At 33.7% G+C, this 23,790-nt stretch overlaps 2 protein-coding genes across 5 annotated transcripts; one reads left to right on the forward strand and one right to left on the reverse strand.

Moving 5' to 3' along the window:
• The first annotated feature begins 4,400 nt into the window (after window positions 1–4,400).
• Window positions 4,401–10,516, forward strand: LOC133697621 (protein indeterminate-domain 5, chloroplastic-like). Of its 3 annotated transcripts, none has more exons than XM_062120303.1 (4): window positions 4,402–4,969; window positions 5,262–5,658; window positions 7,472–8,794; window positions 10,162–10,516. In XM_062120303.1, exons 1-3 carry the CDS (start codon window positions 4,816–4,818, stop codon window positions 8,760–8,762), a joined length of 1,842 nt encoding a protein of 613 aa, XP_061976287.1. In that variant the 5' UTR covers window positions 4,402–4,815; the 3' UTR covers window positions 8,763–8,794; window positions 10,162–10,516. The 3 variants fall into 3 exon arrangements, with proteins under 3 accessions (XP_061976290.1, XP_061976287.1, XP_061976289.1); XM_062120305.1 differs by having other exon boundaries at window positions 10,225–10,516; XM_062120306.1 differs by lacking the exon at window positions 10,162–10,516 and having other exon boundaries at window positions 4,401–4,969; window positions 7,472–8,795.
• A 7,995-nt stretch (window positions 10,517–18,511) lies between these two features.
• Window positions 18,512–22,569, reverse strand: LOC133697428 (protein indeterminate-domain 5, chloroplastic-like). Of its 2 annotated transcripts, XM_062119965.1 has the most exons (4): window positions 22,384–22,569; window positions 22,008–22,221; window positions 21,359–21,755; window positions 18,512–19,892 (listed from the first exon to the last, which is right to left on the reverse strand). In XM_062119965.1, exons 2-4 carry the CDS (start codon window positions 22,159–22,161, stop codon window positions 18,800–18,802), a joined length of 1,644 nt encoding a protein of 547 aa, XP_061975949.1. In that variant the 5' UTR covers window positions 22,162–22,221; window positions 22,384–22,569; the 3' UTR covers window positions 18,512–18,799. The 2 variants fall into 2 exon arrangements, with proteins under 2 accessions (XP_061975949.1, XP_061975950.1); XM_062119966.1 differs by lacking the exon at window positions 22,384–22,569 and having other exon boundaries at window positions 22,004–22,143.
• Window positions 22,570–23,790: the final 1,221 nt, after the last annotated feature.

The raw sequence follows: 23,790 nt of genomic DNA on the forward strand, positions 1-23,790 counted from the left end.
TTTTTATTTTTTATTTCAAAAATTATTAGCGCGTGTTGGATCAAGGTATGATTGTCAAACTCAAAACTCTTGTGTTTGATATTGATGTCAGACCTAAAACACTTAAAATATTTTTTCTATTTAAAAATAATTTGTTATTGACTCGTTGCGAAATACGGGCCAATATGCTAATATATACACTACGAGAGATACATCTCACGTCAACTTTCTCTATCAATTTTAATTTTCCACTTATAAATAATACTAAGTTTTTAATATAATGCGAAAAGATATTGTTATTGTTATTATTTTTACTACTATCAAGGGTGGGTTTATTTGCCTTGTTCAGTGGTATTTGATAGTGTAGTAGTTGTTGTTTTTCAAAGTACTTCTTGCTCGAAAATGCATTGAAATATTTTTTTATTTTTTAAAATTATTTTTGATATAAGTACATCAAAACAATTCAAAAACATAAAAAAATAATTAAAAAAACCAAAGTAATTCATAGCTAATCCCCTAAATCCGTGACCCGGGTCATCCAGGTGAAATTACCTCGTAGAAAGAAAACCCAAAAAAATCACAAACTCAAATTCCCAAATGATAAAACAGCATTTTATTTTATGTATTTTCTCATTTTGTTATTTGGGAATTTGATTTATGTGATTTAGTTAGTAAAGAAAAAAAAAGAATCGAGTTCACCGGGGTCGATTTGTCAATCTCGAGACTTACAACATAAAACTAGAATAACTTCATCGAAAAAAAATAAAAAAATATCATAAAACCCGATTCATACCCAACATAATATTGAATGATAAAATTGAAAAAAAATATTAATATTAAAAAAGATAAAGAGTCATCCCGAACTAATCTTTCAAACTCATGACCCGAGATTACCTCATAAAAAAAAACACAAAGCTCAGTTTTTATTTGAAAAAATATTGAGTGATGAAATTGTAATTTTTTTTTATAAAGGATCTAAAACATAAAAAAAAAGCAAAGACCAAAATCAACAAAAAAAATAATGAATTACCAGGCCATATTTAGTTGTTTTTTTTAGCTTAACTATTTTTAAGCTAGTGTTTTCTATTTTTTTTTAAGTTTATCTATTTTTGTTTTTCTTTTATTAGGTTAATATTGAGTTGTTTTTTTTAGCTTAATTATTTTTAAGCTAGTGTTTTCTATTTTTTTGAAGTTTATTTATTTTTGTTTTTCTTTTATTAGGTTAATAGTGAGTTGTTTAATAATCCAAATAAGTTCATGTATTTCTTTTCTTTTCTTTTTTGTTAGTTTATTTTTTATTGATATTTTTTTATATTAATTAAATTATCATTTTAACCAATAACTTGGCCATAAATAAAAATATTTAGTTAAAAGGCCAAAAGAATTAAGCATTAGGCTATCAAGAAAAACTGAGCTGTTAGAGAAAATAAATAAGTTATTTGAGAATATAGAAGTAGTTGTTTTTAAAAATATTTTTTATTTGAAAATATATTAAAAAATATTTTTGATATCAGTATATATAAAAAATATTTAAAATATTAATTTTAAAAAAATTTAAAATTATTAAAAACACAGTTTTAAATACTTTCCCAAGCAGCTCCACACGTCAGGAAATAAAATAAAAACGGATGGTATTGTACTAGGCCGCCGTGATTGAAAATGAAAATACAGCGTGTCCATCTTCGAACAGAACTATCATCCTCGTGATGCCAACATGCTGTTGTGTTGTCACTTAATGGTCTTATTGTCTGGATCAATGCCTCTCTCTTGTTACCATATCTATATCTCCTCGTCGAAGTGACCACTAATTTTCTCTTTAATTATCTTGTTATATTTCCTATGAAACTAGCTTCATTGAAGGCTTTAAATCTAATTATCCAGCAGACTGCTGATGAATGATAAACTAATACCTACGATTATTTTTCTTCGTTTACAAATATTTTTTTTTTTGTTTTCTAGGTTCATGCAGACCACAATTAATTGTTGATTATACTCGAGAGTAAAAAATTATACGCCAATTTAATGTGCTCCGACTTGCTTGTAAATAAAAGAGAAAAAATGCTAGCCATGTTCGTATTTTTTTTAATAATAATCGAGGATTTAATATTAATTATCACCAGTGCCATAAAGCTAACCACAAACTCTTAAAAACCAATTTGTTTCTAACCAACCAGATTCTCCACAGGATATCATAAACTAATATAAAAATTACTTAGAGCATTTTTTTAAACAATGAATTCCCAATCTCAACCCAATAACCCAATTAATTAGAGCATTTTTTTTTAAATCATATTCTTCAACGCATCCCTTCAAGTGAATATTTTTTGAGCTTAAAACTTATATAGATTCATATTACCTTATGATTAATTTTTATCAAATAAATAGAGATAGTGAGATTCGAACTTATAATCACTTGGTCATTAAAACTCTGATACCATGTTAAAGAACCATCTCAACCCAATAATTTATGCTATTAGATGAGGTCTATAATATGATTTATATTATTCTCTAACAGATATATACTACTTTAAATTCAACTAGTTTAGAAGACAGCTCCATAATTAATTTCCAAACAATATTATAGAAAAAAGGCGACTGACCGTTTATGTATACATCAAGAGGTTAATCCACCGGCGTCGATAGGAATAAAAAATGTAGCTGGCATGGAATAAAAAACATTAATCTGGGAAATTTAAAGTAGAATACAACTGTCCCAATCCAGGCTTCAAATTCCCACTTCAAGCACATTATTCTTTTTATTGCATCACAGTCTTCTCGACTATACCTGAACCCTGTGTATATCACTTTTTATAGGCTGTTTGGATATATAATATTTGAATAGAAATAAAATCATTTACTCCATTCTAAAATTTAGAAGATTTTAATCAATACAAATGAATTCCACAGCTAATTAATTAAAATTAGAGATGTTTATAATTTTGCAAATCACATTAAAACGCGTGTGATTTGTTTTTCAGAACTTGATCCCTTAAACATTAACTTCACTACCGTCCTTCTCCCACACAAATATGATTGACACAATTTTTTCAAGAGATGAGAGCAGCAAGTTGAGTGATTTTCACTTGTTCAGGTCAAATAAATCTCGCAATTTCAATTAAAACCTGTTTCAAATAAAGACTTTCGATTAGCAAATCAAATCAAATCAATTTACTTAAATAATTAGAATCAATCTTAGCATAAAATCGATTCCAAAGAAACTTTTACGATGCCAATTTACCATCTAACCCTGTAAAATCCCATGGCCATATTTCAGAGGCAACATCGTAGAAATGACAGGGATGCATGCGAAGCTAGCAAGGAATACTGCAAAGCTTAAGAAAATTAGAGACCGTGCCTGGTGGTTGGATATTAGGTCTTTTCTCCAGGTCGTTCGAAATGACTGAGATGCCCCCACACACCTTGATGTGATAGCCAGGGTCCCTGTTGCATGGAACCGAGCTCAACTGGATAAATTCCAGTGTACTTGACAAAGGCTAGCGGCTGACCCTTTTTTGCCCTTTGCATGCCAGTCAACCAGAGGGGTGTCAAAAACAGTGATGAACTATGCTATACAGTCCCCAAGCTGATTCTCAGACGGCCAACAGCTTCATGAATGCTGCCGGGTTCCCCAGTCAAGTCTCAGGTGGGCTACCCTAGTTTTTCATCAATACACAGAAAACCAATCTTGTATCCATTTTTTTAATATAAAATCTCACCGTTGGAGTACAATTCAAGGAGTTTACTCTCTTCTGCATGTTTTTTTTTTAATTACAAAATAAAAGTATTCGGACACGAGAATTTTTATAAAAACAGAGAAACACCCGTACTGATCATTAAATTATAGCTGATTGAATTTTTTTTATATGATAAAAATCAAGTATTGACCCATTCAGTCTGGATCGAATGTTTGTACCGCTCGATTCATACATTATAAATATCCTGTTGAAACTAAATCAATGTACACGTGGTTGAAGTGAGAAAAAGAATCAATCGTTTTATGTTTTTCCAATAAAAGGTATTGCCAAATTTGCCTTGGTTAAATTGGGTTTACTGTTACATGGATCCCAAATGGAAAATTAGTTAAGTATATACTAAATATTTTACTGTGAGGTCCACCGAGAGAGGGAGTGATGAGGGAAGGTTTGTCTGGAAGTGAATAGCCAGATACGAAATGTAAGAGAGAGACGGTGTAGCTGTTCATGCCACCCTCGCAAACCATCCTATGTCGTTTTGTGTGATGGATTGGGTCCACCGACTCGTAAGCCTTACCCCCACTCTGCTCTCTCTCTCTCTCTCTCAATTAATTATCTTCATTTGGTAATGTCATTTTAAGGTAGGAAATTATTGAGCAATATCAAGAAAGGAAAAAAACTGTGAAAAAAATTAAGAAGATAAAATAAATAAATAAAAAGAAGTAAATTATGGCGTGTATATGTGTTAGTGTATCTGCATGACACCAAATCAAAGAAGAACAAGAGTAACCTCACTCGTTCAAAATCCGAGCGTTTAAAACAAAGGGAACAGAAGAAAAGAGGAATCTAATGCTACGCCATGGGCTGCAATTTATACCTTTTGCCTTTCTCTTCATATCTCCCTTGATTTTAGGTTCTCTATCAGATATTATTTCCCATTTTAGGGTTCTCATTAATCAATACCCCAAAGCCTGAATTTGCTGTTTTTTTGCCTTTATAAGATAAGAATATCTAGCAGGAGCTTAAATTGCATGTGGGGCTGTGTTGGTTTTCAAGACTATTAATTGCCTTGCGAGACTAACAGCAGAAGAAGCGAAGAGAACTTCAAGAAGAAGAAAGAAGGTAGAAGAACTCTCTGAAGAATATGGCTGCTTCTTCTTCATCGGCGCCTTTTTTTGGAATCAGGGAAGAAGATCAAAACCAGCAGATGAAACAACAGCATTCCTCAACTCCAACTTCATCTTCAGCTCAGGCTCCACCGCCACAGAAGAAAAAGAGAAACCAACCTGGAACACCAAGCAAGTATCATCAATTTTATCTAAAGATCGATCTACCTAGTTACATAAGCAACAAAATGATTTTCTCAATATATATTTCACTCAATCTTTTACATTTTCCCCCATCTTCGTTTATGCTTCTTTCACAAAAATCCAATTAAAAGAAACCCAAGTTTTTTAGTGGAATTGGCATGGATGTATATAGACATATACTATGTTTTAAAAATGTCTTCCCGCAAGTTTCCTTTTCCTTAATTTGTAATTAAAATTTTGATTTTTCTAATAATTTGTTGTTTGTCATTTTTCATAACAGATCCAGACGCAGAGGTGATAGCACTATCTCCCAAGACCCTAATGGCAACAAACAGGTTCATATGTGAGGTATGCAACAAAGGGTTCCAAAGGGAGCAAAATCTACAGCTCCACAGAAGAGGACATAACCTGCCTTGGAAGCTAAAGCAGAAGACTACAAAAGAAGTGAAGAGGAAGGTTTATCTGTGCCCCGAACCCACATGCGTCCACCATGAGCCTTCTAGAGCTCTTGGTGATCTTACTGGAATCAAAAAGCACTACTCAAGAAAACATGGTGAGAAGAAATGGAAGTGTGAGAAGTGCTCAAAAAAATATGCAGTCCAGTCTGATTGGAAAGCCCATTCTAAGACTTGTGGCACTAGAGAATACAGATGTGACTGTGGCACTCTCTTCTCAAGGTAACTGCTAATTAATTAATTAATCATCCCATCTTCTCATTAATGCTGTACGTATATCTTCCTCTTCCTTCGAAGGAGGACGGCTATCCCTCAATTCATATACGACACCAACAAAAAGTTTGAAAGAGAAGAAACGGAAGAGGCGTTACGAGTATAGTACGACCACTAAGCTTATTTGTTTTAGGGCGAAGATTCCTCGATCAAGCGACAAGAGAGAAGAGAAAAGTTTTGATACTTTTTCTCCATTTCTTCTATCCTTCTCTTCAAGTTTTATTTTTCTGAAGACTTTTCAACTGGTTACTGCAGTGGAGAGGTGAGAGAGCAGAAAACATGCACTCGCACGTGAATAATCTATTGAAACTGCCACCATGGTCATTGAGGTTTTGGTGAGAGGCCGATTAACAAAGAGAGAGGAAAAAAGAAAAGAGAGAGTACATTTTTTTTCGTTCTCCTCAAAACCACCGCCCTTTTTGGCCGTTTATCCTTTTTCCTATTCACGTGTTGCTATGCCATATTGTAGAGCTTGCTCGTGTATTTTACCATGTTTGTTCTCTTATGGGTTGGCTAGATGTGATCAGGTCTGTGCTCTTGCAGGTACTCCTTTTAATGATAAAGTTAGCTGGGCCCTAACTAGCCATCCTTCTCTCCCTTCATCTCCCTCTCTCCCCCCATTGCTGCCGTTCTGCTAGAGCTGCGTGGTTTTACAGTTTAGAGAGAGAATTGCAGTGACATATATGGGGGTGTTTAGAGTTGATCACCAAGGAAGGGTTTCAATAGATGTGATGATTTTAGACTGGTTCCTCGTTTTTGAACAGTCAGCCTTCAAGCGGGAAATCAGCAGGCATCATGAGACTCGCATTAAAAAGAAGTCCTGAAATGGACTTTCTTTGATTGATGTCTTATCATGAGGTTAAACACATTCTCTTGTTGCATTTATTGAAGGGCCAGTTCTTCAAATGGTGTTACATGGTCGATTGTTTAATAATACTGTCCCTGTCCAAACCTCTTTCACACCTACCCCTCCATAGCCCGTAATTACTATGTTTCTGTCTCCTAAGGAAATTATGGTTGAACTCCTTTCTTTCACATTCTTCTCTACTTTCTACATTTTTTTACCAACTTAAGTCTTCAATTATTGAAGACTCATGCATCCTAAACACCTCTCTGCCCTTCCCCATGCTTCATGTACCATTTTTCTACAACTCTTTTTATTTTTACAGCCGATATGGAACCCTAGTTTTTATTTGGATGTGATGTATAGCTATTGTAAGTACTGGATCTACAAGCCTTTGTCATTTAATTGCTGGACCGCGACAATTCGGGCGCCTTTTGCTGAAGATGGGACGCATCAAGAAAATGGGGAAGCCAAGAATAATGGACAGGAACTCATGAAATCTTCATATATATATATATATATATATATATATATATATATATATATATATATATGAATGTATGTATGTATGTTGATTAAATGCCATCAGTCACGGAGATGAACTTAATTTTTCTTTAGTGGCTCTATAATTTGGATTAACTATATATATGTATTAGAATCACGTCTATTATCACAGTTTCTATAATAGTAGTGGACATACTCATGTGCCTTGAGGTAGCTGGCATCATATTTCACAATTATTCATATCTATAACTATGTAATTTTTTCTTTCAAAATTGTATAGTTTGATGTAGTACGTAGAGCTAGCAGACATAAATTCCTGTTTATAGTTCTTCTCAACTTTTCTTTCGTCTTTTTGTGTACTTTTACTATCTCTCTGAGATGATCTTATAGCTTCTTCTCTAATAATTGTTGCAGGCGTGACAGCTTTATCACTCACAGGGCATTCTGTGATGCGCTGGCTCAAGAAAGTGCAAGAAACCCTCCTACCAACTTGAACACAATTGGAAGCCATCTGTATGGAAGTAGCAACATGACCTTAGGCTTATCTCAAGTAGGAACTCAAATCTCCTCATTACAAGACCACAACAACCAGTCTACTGACGTTTTACGACTTGGTGGCGGTGGTGCCCGGACTGGACAATTCGATCATCTTCTCCCTTCATCAATTGGTTCATCGTCGTTTCGACCTCCACAGCAAATGCCCTCACCTGCTTTCTTCATGCAAGAACCAAACCAGAATTATCATGATGAAAACCAATCTCAGCAAGACTTGTTGCAAAATAAGCCGTTCCATCATGGACTGATGCAATTTGCTGATATTCACAACACCACAGGCAACCCTCCCTCTGCTGGCAATCTGTTCAACCTCAGCTTTCTTTCCAATAGTAGCACCGCAAGCAGCATTTCCAACGGCAACAATGCAAACAATTCCAACAGCAACCTACCAACTTCAGGATTGCTAATGCCCAGTACTCATTTCAACAACCAAAATGGTGCTGGTGGTGGTGAAGGGAGTAATATCTTCTCAAATAATGTAATGGGTAATCAAATGACCTCCGGTGTCCCTTCTCTCTACAGCTCTTCGGTTCAGAATGATAACATGGTCTCTCATATGTCTGCTACTGCTCTGCTTCAAAAGGCTGCTCAAATGGGTTCAAGCTCAAGCAACAACAGTGCTTCATTACTTAGAAGTTTTGGTAGCTCTTCCTCAAGTGGTAACAAATCAGATAGGCCGCTTGTTGGTGGGAACTTTAGTGGCATGTTCAGCGAAAACGAGAATAATCTTCATGACCTAATGAACTCATTTGCTCCTGGGAATTCCTCCATGTTTGGTTCCGGACATGCACAAGAAAACCCCTATGGTGGATATACTGCAAGCAGGACAAGTTTGGAGCAAGAAAAGCAGCACCACGGCCCAAATTTTGGCAACACTAATATGGATGAAGCAAAGTTGCACCAAAGTCTCAATGCAAGCATTGGTGGGTCTGATAGATTGACAAGAGACTTTCTTGGTGTTGGTCCTCAAATAGTGAGAAGCATGAGTGGATCATCAGGGTTTTCACAGAGAGAAAAACAGCAGCAGCCACAGCGTCAGCATCATGGCATGGATATGGGTGGCTCCTCCTTGGATTCAGAGAGACATAACGCGAATATTTCTGCGGCGCCGACAAGCCAATCTTTCGGAGGAAATGGGAGTTTTCAGTGAAGAAAAAAAAATGCTAGATGACAAAAGTATCGGTACGTGAACTAAACTCTCTTCTACTATATATAGTCTAGTGACGTTTTTAATGATCATACTCGGATATGATTAGAAAGTAAAATTTTTCTGCTTCCATTGGTAAATGTGTCCTTGATGATTTTCCCTTTCTTTTTGGGGTTTTGGAAAAAAAAGAATTTCTATCCCTATTATCTGTCTGACCTGTTTCTTTGCATGAGGGGAGCAGTCATGAGATGGGAGAACATGTATTGGCTTTTGTTTCTTTTCTTGTCCTTTTGTTCTTATTTCTTTTTATCTGAATTTCTTTTTTCCTACACATATATCTGCCAGAGTCACGAGTGCGCCTAGCTGCCGGTCTTAGGGTGCTCAAACGAAATGTCTTTTCTGTTTGGTCATGTGTCCAATTAATTTTATTAGGCTCCTATTTATAGATTTTTAAGTATATTATAGCTGATTTTTACTGGATGAAAATTAATTTTAGCGTTGAGGAATGCATTTTCTTACCTCTCCTGGATAGTCTTCTATTATTATAATATGCCTAATTGTGTGAGCATAGGATAAATCCAACTTCTACTATCATTATCATTATATAGTAGTAGCAGTAGTAACTTTGCTAACTGTGCATGATTTCCCACGAAAAGTCTTAGAAGTAGGCCAGACTTTCTCCCACTTTGGCTCCTCCTTTCCCATTTGAATTGTGGCACCTTGACAGAAATTAATGGCAGTAATCGATAATCCAATGATTTAGCGGAAGGGATGATGTGAATATTGGGGTTAAATGTTAAGCCAACTCTCCCTAGCTCCTCCCCTATTATTATATTTTCCTTCCTTTCTATTCCTCTAATACTTGAAGATCATGCCTTGCAGTATATCTACGATTTCTTTCCCTCTCTGAATTTACCGTGATATAAAAAATATACTTAAAAAACAATTCAAACACTATGAACAATTATTTTTCAAATCACTAGCTACTAGAATAACTCAATCTTATTTTCAAATATCGAAACAAACACATACAAGCTCAGGGAAGAAATTATTTTGTGGTTACATTTAGCAGGAGGAGAACGTACATATTAGAGCCCCACCACTTAGTTTTTCTGATAGGAAATTAAGAAGCCCCACCACATGCGATAACAGACATGACCGAGACACTTTCTACCGCTGCATGGTAAACTCACTCCTCCTCCCGAGTACAATCACTTTTAATTGGAGAAGAAAATGATTATCGATATTATTTCATTAATTCTAAACTTTTTCTCTCTGTGTCATCTATATGCCAATATTTAAAAGCTTAACCCAGAATCTTTTTTTCTTTTTTCTGTAAGTACTAGCTTCGTTTGATGTCGAAATTGGGAGGTTAATTCCGATTGCATTTTTTTTTTATCAGGGAGAAAAAAGAAAGAAAAAGAAAGAGATCATGTGATTAACAAAGTTCGGGATCGTTTTCCAGGTCAGGAATGCGAGTCGTTTCGTGGAAGAAAGGCCTTTTGGAGACATGAAGCAGTTACCCTGGAGATCTTCACATCATGGGGTTTCAATAAGAGAGGCAGCTCAATTTTCTTCAAGCTGTTTTTTAATCTTCTCTTCGAACACCTCAACTGTACCTAAGAGTTTTAAGGATTTCATATCTTGGATAGTGACTTCTGTAGCCGCAGTCTTTTCATGTTTGCTTTTGGACCAGTGTTACTTTATTTTCTAGTAGTTAACAGTAATATTACTATACAACAGTTCAGGAACTTTCATATATTTGCTTTACTTGAAAAAAGAAGAAGATTATATATAGTGGGTCATATGATAGTATGCCATGTATATAAATGCTAGAAAGTTGGAGCTTAATTTTGCAAGAGAGAAGTTTGCAGGACAGCGTGTGTGGGGACCCTCACCTTTGAAATGAAATCACTCCAGAAGGCATTTTTTGTGGACTGAAAGGTCACCGTTCTTGCATCCTTGCTAGATTTCCTGTCTCGATTTCAAAAAAGCAAAACACCGTTTTATTGGATTTCTTTGGATCCATTGCCACCACGTAGATAGGTTTGTACAACTTCGTGTCATCAGTCCTGGAGCAAGTCCAGAATTCATCAGAAGCGGCCAGAAATTAAGAAGAGTACAAATTGAAAAAAATCACGCGTATTAGTTGTTGAGTTGACTGATGTGTGTTTGTGATATAGACTACAATTTCAGATTTATGTTTCTAAGAAAATAATTGAGCGGTTAATATTTGAGATTTTCACTTTGAAATATTAGATTTATAAAAAGAGAGACTTTGTATAGTGGTTTACGCGGCTGCGTCAACTTAATTTTAAAGCAAATTGTACAATTTGTATATTTGATAACGATAAAACTCACTTTATTATTGGTGTGGAATTCATATAAATTGTGTTTGAATCTAAAGTTAAATGTATTAAACCGGATCCAATTCAGTTAAAAAATAATTAATTTTAATTTTTAATTGTATTTTATTTAAAAAATTAGAAGGAAATCGCTTGATGACGTAGCATTTGCAGAATTTGATCGCAATTTCAATTTTATTCCTGATGATATTTTACCTGATGTTGTTGTACGCTTAAAGAAACTAAGGAAGCTGTAGTCTCCATTGTTCCGGCCGAACCGGGTCTGGTCTAAAGCTAAATGCATTGAATCGGGTTTGACCCAGTTAAAAAAAAATTCAATTTTTATTTTTATTTTTAATTGTGTTTTATTCGAAAAATTAGAAGGAGGTCGCTTGATAACGTAACATTTATAGAATTTGATCGCAATCTCAATTTTGTTCCTGATGATATTTTACCTGATGTTGTTGCGTGCTTAAAGAAACCAAGGAAACTGTAATCCTTGTCGGATGAATTTTGTACGTGATGAAATTATAGATAGTTTAATGGAACAATAAAAAATATTTTATATAAGTATTATTTATTTCATGATGTAATAACAGTAGTTAAATCTACAATATTTAAATTAAAAACCATCAATATTAATATATATATTAATTATTTTATAACCTCAATTTAAAAATCATTCTTTTAACCAAACGTATTAAACTATTTTTTATTCAACCACGGTTTTAACCAAACATATATAAATATCAAACCAAACTTAACTAAAAGTACTATTTATAAAACTATCTTTTACATACCACAATCATAAAAACTACCACAATACCAAATACAAATATCAGGAAATCTCCATGTATACTTTTTATACCATCAAATACTTTAATCCAAACACAAATATAAGTAATAATATAAAACTTTAATAATAATGAATCTCTAAATCATTGTCCCATTATCCATAATTAATTAAACATCAACCGACTTCCTCCTTTATTTAGAATCCACATGGCTACAATAAAAATCCTTATGAAAAAGGATGAGTTTTCATGACTGAATTATAATCAAAATAAATACATGATGATTTACTTAGAAATTCTCATAACATGACATAACCAAGTTATATCAGTTCATGTCACATCAAACCTTTCACATCAAATATATCACATGCACGCCCCGCCCACGAGCATGCATTAAACACATCCCTTACAAATGATACCATATGCATCAAATATATCAAATGTGATGCATACATCACATTTCATCATAATCATATAATATATTTCATAATAATTGTTCACACCATATGCAATCACAAATATTTCAAAATTACTTTTTAAAAAATACACTTATATCAACTACGCACTCCATATGCGCACGAATATTTTATAAATACTTATAAAACATATTCATATTGATCACCCACAGTCATATATCGAATTTTCACCTCATGATATTCGGCCACTTTCCTTGTAAAAAAGTTGTACGTGGTATCTTACCTTAACTTGTTGAAATCGTATCATCCATCTTTCCCCTTTCTCGTCATTTCCTTCTTCCTCTCTTCTTCTTCTTCTTCTCCTTTCTGTTTTTTTCTCTTTTGGTTCTGGCTTCTTCTCCTTCTTCCGGTTTGATTCTCTTATGTTTCTGGCTTCTTCTTCTTTTTTTTCACCCCCCCTCTCCCCCCAACACACACATCAAATTATATGAAAAGTTGAATTTTTTTCCTTAATAAAAAAAATCCAGATTATTACAGAAATATTGTTGATATATTAAGAGTAATAGAAATGACTGGTAAAGATTTCCCAATGAATTATCACTTACTTTCAGATTGCGCCAGTACTGCAAGAAAAAGTCCCTGCTACGTATAACCTTTTCTTTATCACAGGCGAGAGAGTTAACTCTATATTTTTGAACATATATAGAAAGAAACAGACAATTTACATAATTTGGTTTTGTATTCTACTGCTTTTAATATATCTCGTAGAACAAGCGACTACAAAATGCGGATGCTAAGTTAGCTGTTGATCATATTTTGTTGAAACAGTCTTTTTAATCTCTTCTTTAGTCATTTTCATTACTACATGTGAAAGCACAGTTATGATTCGTATTATTATGATTACTATTATATATATAATAAAAAACTGCTAGTAGCTTGGTCTGAAGATCTCTTTTGATATGGAAAAATCGATGATAGTTGGAAAGATTTAGTAATAATTTAAATCGGAATCGAGATAGTTTTTGGTTTTATGGAATTTTCCCTTGGATTTTTAGCTTGGTAATTTAGCTTGACAGATATGTTTGCGCGGAGGCAAAGCTGCATCCCATGGTTGTCTCTTTGTTTTGTGGTTTTCTTGGTCCTTTTCCTCTTCGTTTGTTTCATTTGCTAAACCTGAGTGTTATGCAGGTTTGTATATATCTTCTCCTTTCCGCCATCTTTTTTAATGCAATACTTTAATTAGTTATATATATAAAATATAATAAAAAACTGTTAAATACTTTCAATCTAGCTAGAGCTCCCTTAATTACTGTTAAAACTAAGATTTACCATGACAGATCCTATTCTATATATGTGAAAGAAGGAAAACTAGTACTACACTAAAAATATATCTCATAAAAATTAAATCCATAAATGGATGGATATAGATGGCCATGTGTTGGACCAAAATATGAATAATGTTTACCCATTATCCTTCCGTGATCTGTTCATTTTTAAAATGGATATTCATATATATCCTCTTAAACCCACTTGACTCGTAATTTTCTATCCATCAATCCATTTAAATCTTTTGACTATTTTTAACTAAGTTTACCTATTTTTAACTAAGATGAATATTTGTCATGTAGGGAATTAATTATTGCAATATGTATTTTTTTTAATTCAAGGATTAATTAAAAGGTTTTATCATAAAAGCACAAGGACAAATTAAAAAACTCAATTAAAGACATATTTACAGGAAAAATAAAATATAGAAACTAGAACAATTAAAGGTTTTATATTGATGAAACTCTTACTTTTCTCTTGTAATGCTTCTTCGGATATGTTTTTAAATTAGTCAAATGGGCAATCTTTATCTAACTCCACCCAACCCGTTTAAGAGTATTTTTTTGGGTTAATCCATTAATGTCCTATTTAAATTTTGTACCGATCCTTTTTATGACCCAGAACGCAAATACGTACGACTTGATGTTACCAGTCTAGAGTCCTAGGAGATTTTTTTTTGTTAGAAAGAACAATAATGTTTCATTAATACCAAAATAAGTGAAAATATATCATTATTTCTATTTATAAAAAAAGATAACAAATATGAAAATTGAATCTAGCTATTGAAAAAGATAGTGAAAATAATAACAATGAAAACTAGCCTTCTATGCAGTAACTCGACCAACTAAATTTTTAAAAATTCTCGAACTTGGATTAAATTTGCAGAAACTTGTAACACCACATGATCACAAATGAATTGAAGTAATCATCAATTAATATGGTAGTGTTTTGTTCCTATCCTGGGAAAAAAAGACAATAAAGATAACTTGGTTAAAGAGACAAAAAATGAGACATAAAAGTAAATGTTTTTGGAATGCTTTTGAGCGAATTTCTTTGCTTTCAAAATATAAGGTATAAAGAGAATATGTAACCAAAGATAATATTTATAATTTTTTTTATTCCTAAAATGCATTATAAAAAAATTTTAATTTTAAAATTATTTAACTAAGACATATAAGGATAAAAATGGTTGCTATCATAGATTTAAAACCCAACGCGAAGCAAACCCTAAGTCACTGGTCGAGGCCCGTGTCATGGTCATGTTGACCCGGGTCGATATAATAATAAAATTAATTATTGTCATACTTTTAAAACTCGATTCAGAGGTCGATTCAGGATAAAAGCTCAAGTCATGGGTAAGGTTGACTGTTTACCTATGTCAATATAAAAACAAAAGTGATTATTTTTATAGTTTTAAAATTCAACTTGGAGGTTGACTCGGGACAAAATCCCAATTACATGTCAGAAGGGTCAACATAAAAATAAAACTGGTTATTATTATAGTTTTAAGACTTAATTCCGGAGTCAATTTGAGGCAAGACTAGGGTCACAGATCAGGAGGGTCAACACGGTCTAACTCGAGTCAATGAAAGGATAAAAATGTGATTATTATAGTTTCACAACTCGATTTAAGGGTTGACCAGGACAAGACCTATGTTACGAATCAGGAGGGTCAACATAGGTTGACCCTGTTAAACGTATGGATAAAAGTGATTATTAACATAGTTTTGAAATTTAACTCGGGAGTTGATACGAGACAATGTTCAGGTTACAAGTTAGGAGGGTAAACCTGATTAACCCAATTTTTTCTTAAAGAATAATGAAAGCAACCTTGTATTGAAAAAGATTTTTTGTCAAAAAAATCAATGAGTTTTTGATATGTGTTTTTTGACCTGAGTCTTTTTATCATGTTAAGTCAAGTCAATTATTTCTCTATTTTTTTTTAAACTTAGACCAGTCCAGGTCCCAGGTTAATTCGCTAGGCCAGTCTTGGTTTTATAACTAAGGTTATTATAATATTATTAATTTCAACATTCAATATAAACTAAAGTAAAAAAATATAATATATTTTTTTAATATGTAAGTTTGACAACAATACATATTAAGAGTAAAATAGACTTTTTTATATTTTATTATTTCTTATCTATCATAATCAAATAGAATATAGAGATAATGATTTTTTCTTGTATATCACTACCGAACATAATTTTATCTTAATTTTTTTTGCCTCTATTATTTTTGTCTCTTCTATATATCTTGAAATATAAACCAAACACTACATATGAAATCATGTTTATGATGCACTAGAAATAATATTTGTCAATTAGTATCAAAATCTTCCAACCAACTAGAAAATATCACCAAATTCTTATTTAAAAGGAAAAATAAAACTATAACAAGGAATCAAGTCCTCAATAAGAGAAAACCATGCTTCTAATAAGAGGGGGGACGCAAATAAAAAAATCTATAAAATGTAGATGTAGACACTGATTTATATCTATCTATAAATACACAAATAATTTAATCTAAGAATTACATAAATCATATTTTTATTAAAATTAAATAGAAAAAATGAGGGAGGAGAAAGGAGAACAAAGTAAAAGAAGTGGCTGCCATAGGTAATATCATCGACGACAACAATAATTATTTTTTATGGAGGGGGACTTTGTTAAAGAGAAAGGAAAGAGAAAAAATTTAGGGTTTCAGGAAGTCATAAGAGACTTGTGTGTGGTGTTCTGAAGTGATATGCAAATATTCGCTACTTGTAGATATAAAAGAAATATTGCCCAACTTAGATATAAATTTAAAGCTTACATATCCAAGCTGGGTTATATATATATATATATATATCAAAGAATAATCTTATATAATTCAAAAGCTTAAACAGTGAAGTAGGGTTCTAATAATAATTTTATAATATTGTTTTTAAATAAAACTTATTTAGAATTGAAATTTACACAAGTCCTATGTTTACTTTTATGATTAATCTTAAACTTAATTAGAGAGAATAAAAATGATGAGATTCAAAATATGATATTTTAATTTTTAAAGTTTTAATATCATATGAAATAATCATTTTAATCCAAAAATTTAAGCTATCATACTAGATTTCAATAATAATTTTATATTATTTTTTTAATATTACAAGTATATATCTACACGTCATTTTATATATACATCAAATTTTCATTAGTAAATATCAAATTTTCATTAGTAAATATTAAATCTGATAATAAAAACACCAAATTAACTACTAATTCAACCAGTAAATTGTAGCTCAACTAGTATTAATTATATATCGCCTCCCTTGAAAAAAATATCGAACACAAAACTCAATGTTATACTCAATTATCTAATAAGCCAAATAGAAGAAGACAATTCAAGAAACATAACCATTTACCGTCAACATAAACTAATGGAGGGGGGCCTGGTATCATTGCTTTGTGCTTTTGAAGAGCTACCCGCTACGATTATAGAATAATAGTTGCTTAATTCAACAGAGAAAGATATTCATTATTATTTGTCATGTACAGGTTGTTTGGATTTGTCGATGACCATATATCTATTTGTTTTTGAAGAGGCAATCAGCCAACTTGACTTAAAAATCATGTACATGTATTATATATATTTATAAAGAACAAAACAAATATTTGAAGATTCAGATTGATCAATTCGGTCAGAAGAAAACTGAAAAGCAAAGAAGGAAGGAGCTGCTTTATATCTCGAGTAGCAAGTGGTCAGCTCAACCAACCCAAAAGCTCGATGCCTACGTATCTCGTAGGCTTTTCTACCGAGGTAACCAACTGCATCATCAGTTGAACAATCAACAGAGTCGAGCCTGGAGAAGAAAGTTTCAAAACAATGCTTTGCGGGAGAAGTTCAAAATTTGAAAGCATGTTAGACAGTACTTTCACAGTCACGGATTAATGATTCCATTAAGGAGATAGAACAGACAGAAATCACGACAAAACTGCCACACGAGTTTGCCCTATAATTGCGATAGCGAACAATTATGGTGCCTTTTCCTGCCGTTTCTGCAGAATATATGGCCAGGATTACTATCATTACTCATAAGGCAACAAGCCAAGACACAATCTTTCAAAGAATCCAATGAAAACTATTAAATTCTTTGGTTCTTTTTTATACACCAATACCAACAAGAGGGGGATAAAAAAAAAAAAAAACTCTAACGTGGGCTAGCTTAGTTACGCGACTGCATGTTATCTTAAGATAAAAGCAGTCAACGTAGAAAGCCATCGGAACAAAAAATTCATGTCTAGAAAATGTCCACAGAATGTCAACAAGGAGCCTGAAATTTAGCAATTTTCTTCTAGGTTTTGGTACTGCTGTATACGTTCAGGTAGGGTTAGGTATTAGGTGAGCAAACAAATTCTTTTAGAAATAATAAATTAAGAAATCGACTCGCATCATTTTCTCCTTCTTTATTCCTTTCGCTTTTCATATTACATTAAATAATTAACATGCATCAAATGGACAAATAACAAATCGAATTGGTACTTGTCTAGTCTCTTCGATGTCATCAGCTGGGTGTCGCTTTTTCATTAAAATATTATTACGTGTCCTTGTTCCTGACATTCCACTCAACGTAACAACCTTCCTCATCCGATATATGCAGAAAGGATACGAATCACAATGGATTTTTTCTTTGCAATTTGCTTTAAAATTATCGCTCCATAAAATGAGTTCTCTTTTCATTTTGTCGGTTATATATTGAGAGCAATTCTCTACCCTTTTCACCTTCTACATTCAAAATAAACCCAATACGTGCTGAATAAGCTCGGTATATTGTACCCAGTACCAAAGCAAGGGGGAAGGTGTATGCACACACACACATTTATATACTGTACACATGGAGAAAAAAACATAGTCATTGGTCATTAGAACACAGTAATATATCTAGCATAACGAAGCCTTGTGCACATTTGCTGCTGGAAACCCTAATGGAGCCAAAAGATCTACAGAATATTCAATCTGCTACATGCGTACCTGATGCAAAATAAAGTCTTAAGAAAATATTACATGCATACCTAAACCGCGTCTCCTTTTTTTTCCTTATTAAATGCTGTCCACTGTAATTATGCCCTTGCAAACGGTGGACAAGCTTGTGCTGACTTTATATATATCAGGGTCAACGGAGCTTATATATTATTGATGCCATTTTGTTGCTGTCTTTGTGGAAACCCTCCACCAATGTTTCTTACTCTGCCCCCAACACCCAAAAAATCCAAGGTCAGTTTATCTGACCCAGCAAGACCTTGATGCATATTTCCTTCGTCTGCTTTGCTAAAACTTGAGCTATCAAACCCAGTGTAGCTGATGTCCTGTTCATTTCCAAAAATTGATGAGCTTCCATTGGCAAGAGAATTCATCAATCCTTGAAGTTGGCTTTCACTTTCCATGTGTGTTTCTAAGCTTTCACCTACATTTGCATTGCTGAAACTGCTGCCAAAGTTGGTGGAAACAAGTGGCCTAATAGATTTAGCACCAGTTGTTGAAGAACTTCCCAAGCTTCTCAGTAAACCACTTGGACTGTTGCTGCTAGTAGTTGAACCCATCTGAGCCGCTTTTTGAAGCAATGCAGTGGCAGACACATGCGGTGTGATGTTCTCTTGTTGCATTGAAGTATTGAAAAGGGAAGACATAGCCGATCCAACATGATCACCGCTCATGTTGGTGGGGAAAACTGATGTCCTTTGGCCAGCACCATTGACGTTGTTGAACTGGTTAGCATTTAACAATCCGGGACTCACTAAGTTTGTGGTTGTGCTTCCAGTGTTGGCATTGTCATTGTTACTTGTACGGCCTGTGTTACTATTATTTGAAAAGAAGCCGAAGTTAAACATATTGGAAGCCGAGGCGGGGTTGTTAGTGTTGCTTTGAAGATCAGGAAGTTGCATTAGCCCATGTAAAGATTTGTTTGGAAATGGCCCTTGGTTTGCATCTCCCATGAAGAAACCAGATGGAGGCATCATGGGCATTGAAGGAGGGTTAGGTGGAGGGATTAGATGCTCGAAATTGGCTGCGCCAGCACTGCCCAGCCGTAACATGTTATTACCAGATGGGTGGTGATCTTGTAAATGGGAAATTTGGGAACCCACTTGAGAGAAGCCTAAGCTCATGTGGTTATTTCCATACAGATGACTTCCTATAGTATTTAAGCTGGTAGGATGCCTTGCACTTTCCTGAGCTAGTGCGTCACAAAAAGCTCTATGTGTGATAAAACTATCACGCCTGCAACAGTTAAACCATTAAAAGAAAGTCATTAGACCACCACTCAGTTATCAATGGAAAAGATGGAAGGAATTTGAGACAGATAAATTTGAAAATACACAACTACATATAATGATAAGTTATTTTTTACTAGCCGTTTCTAAGATGCTAAATTCAAATGCTAATATTCTATGTGACCATTCAAATCTATCAACATTGCCTTCGATAACGAAAAAAAATGTTTAGCATTGTCACCTCTCCCCCTTCCCACGATAATGTTAATTGTTGAAGCCCAAAAAAGAAAAGAAAAGAAGGATAAATCAATCCAAAACTACGAATGGTCACATGAATATTTTTTCTTTATATCACATGAATTTCGCTTAGGAAAATAGGAATATTTTCTGAAGTAAAAGAAAAGAGAAAAGAAAATGGCAAACAAATATATGAAAAGAAGACTTTTATTTCTGAAGAAATAGGGAGAAAATGTAGGGCAAAGAATTTCATATTGGAATCAGAAAATAAAAGGGGGGTAAATCAATCCAATTAAATCTAAATACTATTTTAGGTAGTGGCTCTTCAATAAATGAACAAAAGTATTATGTGCTATTAGATGAAAAACCAGAAACCCAGAAGCCTTTTTCGGAAACTAGCTTCAATTGATGCAAAATCCATGAAGAGTCTTCCTTTCTATTGAAGGAATATTTTCTATTTCCATGAAAATTGTCAATAAATGACCACATTCTCAGGAACCCTCTGATAAAAAGAGACTGCTATGCTTTCAAAAGACCGTAAAATCATTCTGTCTCACTCCCCCGGCCCCTTGATAACAAAAGGAAAAAACAATATGAAGGGTAGATAATTTTAGTTACTTAATTACCGCTGCTCTCTGAGAAGAGGAGAGAGATGGAGATGCATCTCAACCCCGCAACCCTAACGTTTTCATGGGAAGAAGTACTTGGAAGAACTGAGCCAACCCAGAAGAGAACAAACTAGATAGCATATAAATCCATCCAACTCGCATGAGAACAAACCCAGTAACAATATACTACCTGACACACTCTATTACAACAACACGTGAATAGAGAAAAGAGATGAAGGACCGGCGGTGTTACCGATGAAGAAATAGTTTTCTGTTTATTTTTTTTCGTGTTTTTTTTCCTTAATTAATCATCATGTCTTTTGGAGACCTTCACACAGCATGGCAGTTTCACAGATTGTTCACATGCAACTAGTCCTTTCTGTCGAGATGGAGTTAGCTTAGATTAGTTAGGCCGAAAGACCCAATCTACGAGTAATCCAAAAGGGGAGAAGAAAAGTACTACTGGACACCCCCCCCCCCCCCCCCCAGCCTTCTCAAACTCTCAGTCTCTCAATCTTACAAAGCTTTTTATCATCACACTTTTGTCCATAGCTACAATGAATTAATACCTATGACGAATATCATTATGGTTATATGATTAATAATGGAGAAAGAATTAAATAGTTACCTTGAGAAAAGAGTGCCACAGTCACATCTGTATTCTCTAGTACCGCAAGTCTTAGAATGGGCTTTCCAATCAGATTGAACAGCATATCTTTTTGAGCATTTCTCACACTTCCATTTCTTCTCACCGTGCTTTCTAAAGTAGTGTTTTTTTATGCCAGTAAGGTCACCAAGAGCCCTAGAAGGATCATGGTGAACACATGTGGGCTCGGGACACAGATACACCTTCCTCTTCACTTCTTTTGTAGTCTTCTGCTTTAGCTTCCAAGGCAGGTTGTGTCCTCTTCTGTGGAGCTGTAGGTTTTGCTCCCTTTGGAACCCTTTGTTGCATACCTCACATATGAACCTGTTTGTTGCCATTAGAGTCTTGGGAGATAGCGCTATCACTTCTGCATCTGGATCTGTAATGAGAAATTATCGCCACAATTTTTAGTTCTAGAACAAGAACTAGCTGGCCGGTAATTAATATAAGGAATAAAACATGTATAAGAAGAAGAAATTAAAAAAAGCTTGTCAATACTTCAACTGTTGCATGAAAGTTGGTATAATTAGCGTTAAGTATTCTTGATTGATATCGGATTAGGGGATAGTAACATATGTAACATGTACTTAATACATGGATTGACATATAGGATATAAAGAGAGCTACTTGCTTGGTGTTCCAGGTTGATTTCTTCTCTTCTTTTGAGGTCCTGTGGTTGGAACTGTAGAGGAAGTGGCTGTTGAAGAATGCTGTTGTATTATCTGGTTTTGATGTTCTTCCCTTGCCCGGCCGAAGAAAGGTGCAGATGACGAAGCGGCGGCCATCTTCAAGATGTATTTACGCAAAATATAGCTTCTCTCTCTCTTTCTTCAAAGCAAGCAAATCTAGAACTCAAAATTGACCAAATAGGATCAACACATACTCGAGGGCTATGCTATGTATAGCATTTCCACTAAGGAAAAACTCAATTTCTTGTAAAAAGCAAGCAATAATATCTATTCAAACAAAAGAAAAAGAAAAAAAAATCCTGGTCTTGGATATGTTACCTCCTTTGTAGCCCTTCAGATACAACCCACTAAGAACCAAGAGGAAAGATTAAGTTGAAACCCACAAAGAACCAAGAGAGAAGTATAGAAAGGGACAACTACAATCCGGAGATGAAGAGAAGAAAACAAGCAATCTTTAGACCTATTTTGCTTCTACTCTTTCTGAGCTCTTGTTGTTTATTAATATATATAAAAACTTGATATCACTCAGTATCATAATTTTTCGTCAATCATTCAATGCCATGTATGTGGACAGCAAATACATGTCTACCTTACGCATACTCCTCCATATAAGGTCTCCGTACTCTTATATTTCCCTTTTTTTTTTTTTTCCGTTTTTGACATATCTGAAACTAAAAAAAGAAGATGTGTTTTCACGTGTTCATATTTTTTCTTACTGTCAAAATCACCCAACTCAAAATTTTTATCTCTATATCATGTAAAGATCAAATAAAAACTGATGTAATGTAGTTTTTGAAAGCTCGCCATTTGAGATTCTGATTAATATATAAATGAGAAATAGCTCTATATTACTGCATGCATCAACTAATAAAACTTTTAACCTATTAATTAGTGCAAAATAAGATAGAATTATACGAGAATTGATCATTTTGAAGAGATCGTCTAATTCAAATTTTATACTCATGTCTCTAGAAATAGAGAGAGCATTAATTGAAGAGGAGTAACGGTGCCACAGGCTCTCCTTCTCCTAGTTCAAATATTCTTGTTTCATGCATCAAGACAATGTATCCTTCCTTTAGTCACCCATGCCTTTTCGTGGACTCCCTATTTTGCCTATTTATTTATAAAGAGGCATGGAGTCACAGGAAAATGTTTTGATTTTATTTTAATAGATTCATAAATGTTTCAAAGAAAATTTATTTATATTTAAAAAATACATATGGTATTATGACTGCGATCAGCACTTTAAATATTGATCTTCCACCCAAAACATCATCTGCCAGCGAATTATGCATGTGCGTGGAGAAAGGGAATGCTAGAAAGATTCATTCTCAAGCTCATCTTTTGTCTTGCTTCGGTTTTTCTTTTCTATTTGGGAATCGGGATAAGTTTCTTCATTGGCTATAATTAAGTGTAGTATTTGGGACATGTGATAAGTGAATAATTCGTTTCTCACCAGCTTATCCTAGGAGATGTTTGGATGCATCCGTCTCCGTAGAATAGTCTGCGAACTATCTCAACTGAAAATTTTAAATTCTTCAACTTTAAATTTAATTACAATACTTTATATTCTTGTTTTCTCCCATATGTCCCTTTTGCCACTTAATTTTCATACCCTAGTTTTCAATAACCATTTCAAAAATATTAATTTTGAAAAGTCAATAAAATGAAAAAAAATACATTAAATGTTTTTTAAAAAAATATTAATCATTTTTATTTTTATTA

The sequence above is a fragment of the Populus nigra genome, chromosome 6 (assembly GCF_951802175.1).
Source record: "Populus nigra chromosome 6, ddPopNigr1.1, whole genome shotgun sequence".
Classification (NCBI taxonomy): Eukaryota; Viridiplantae; Streptophyta; class Magnoliopsida; order Malpighiales; family Salicaceae; genus Populus; species Populus nigra.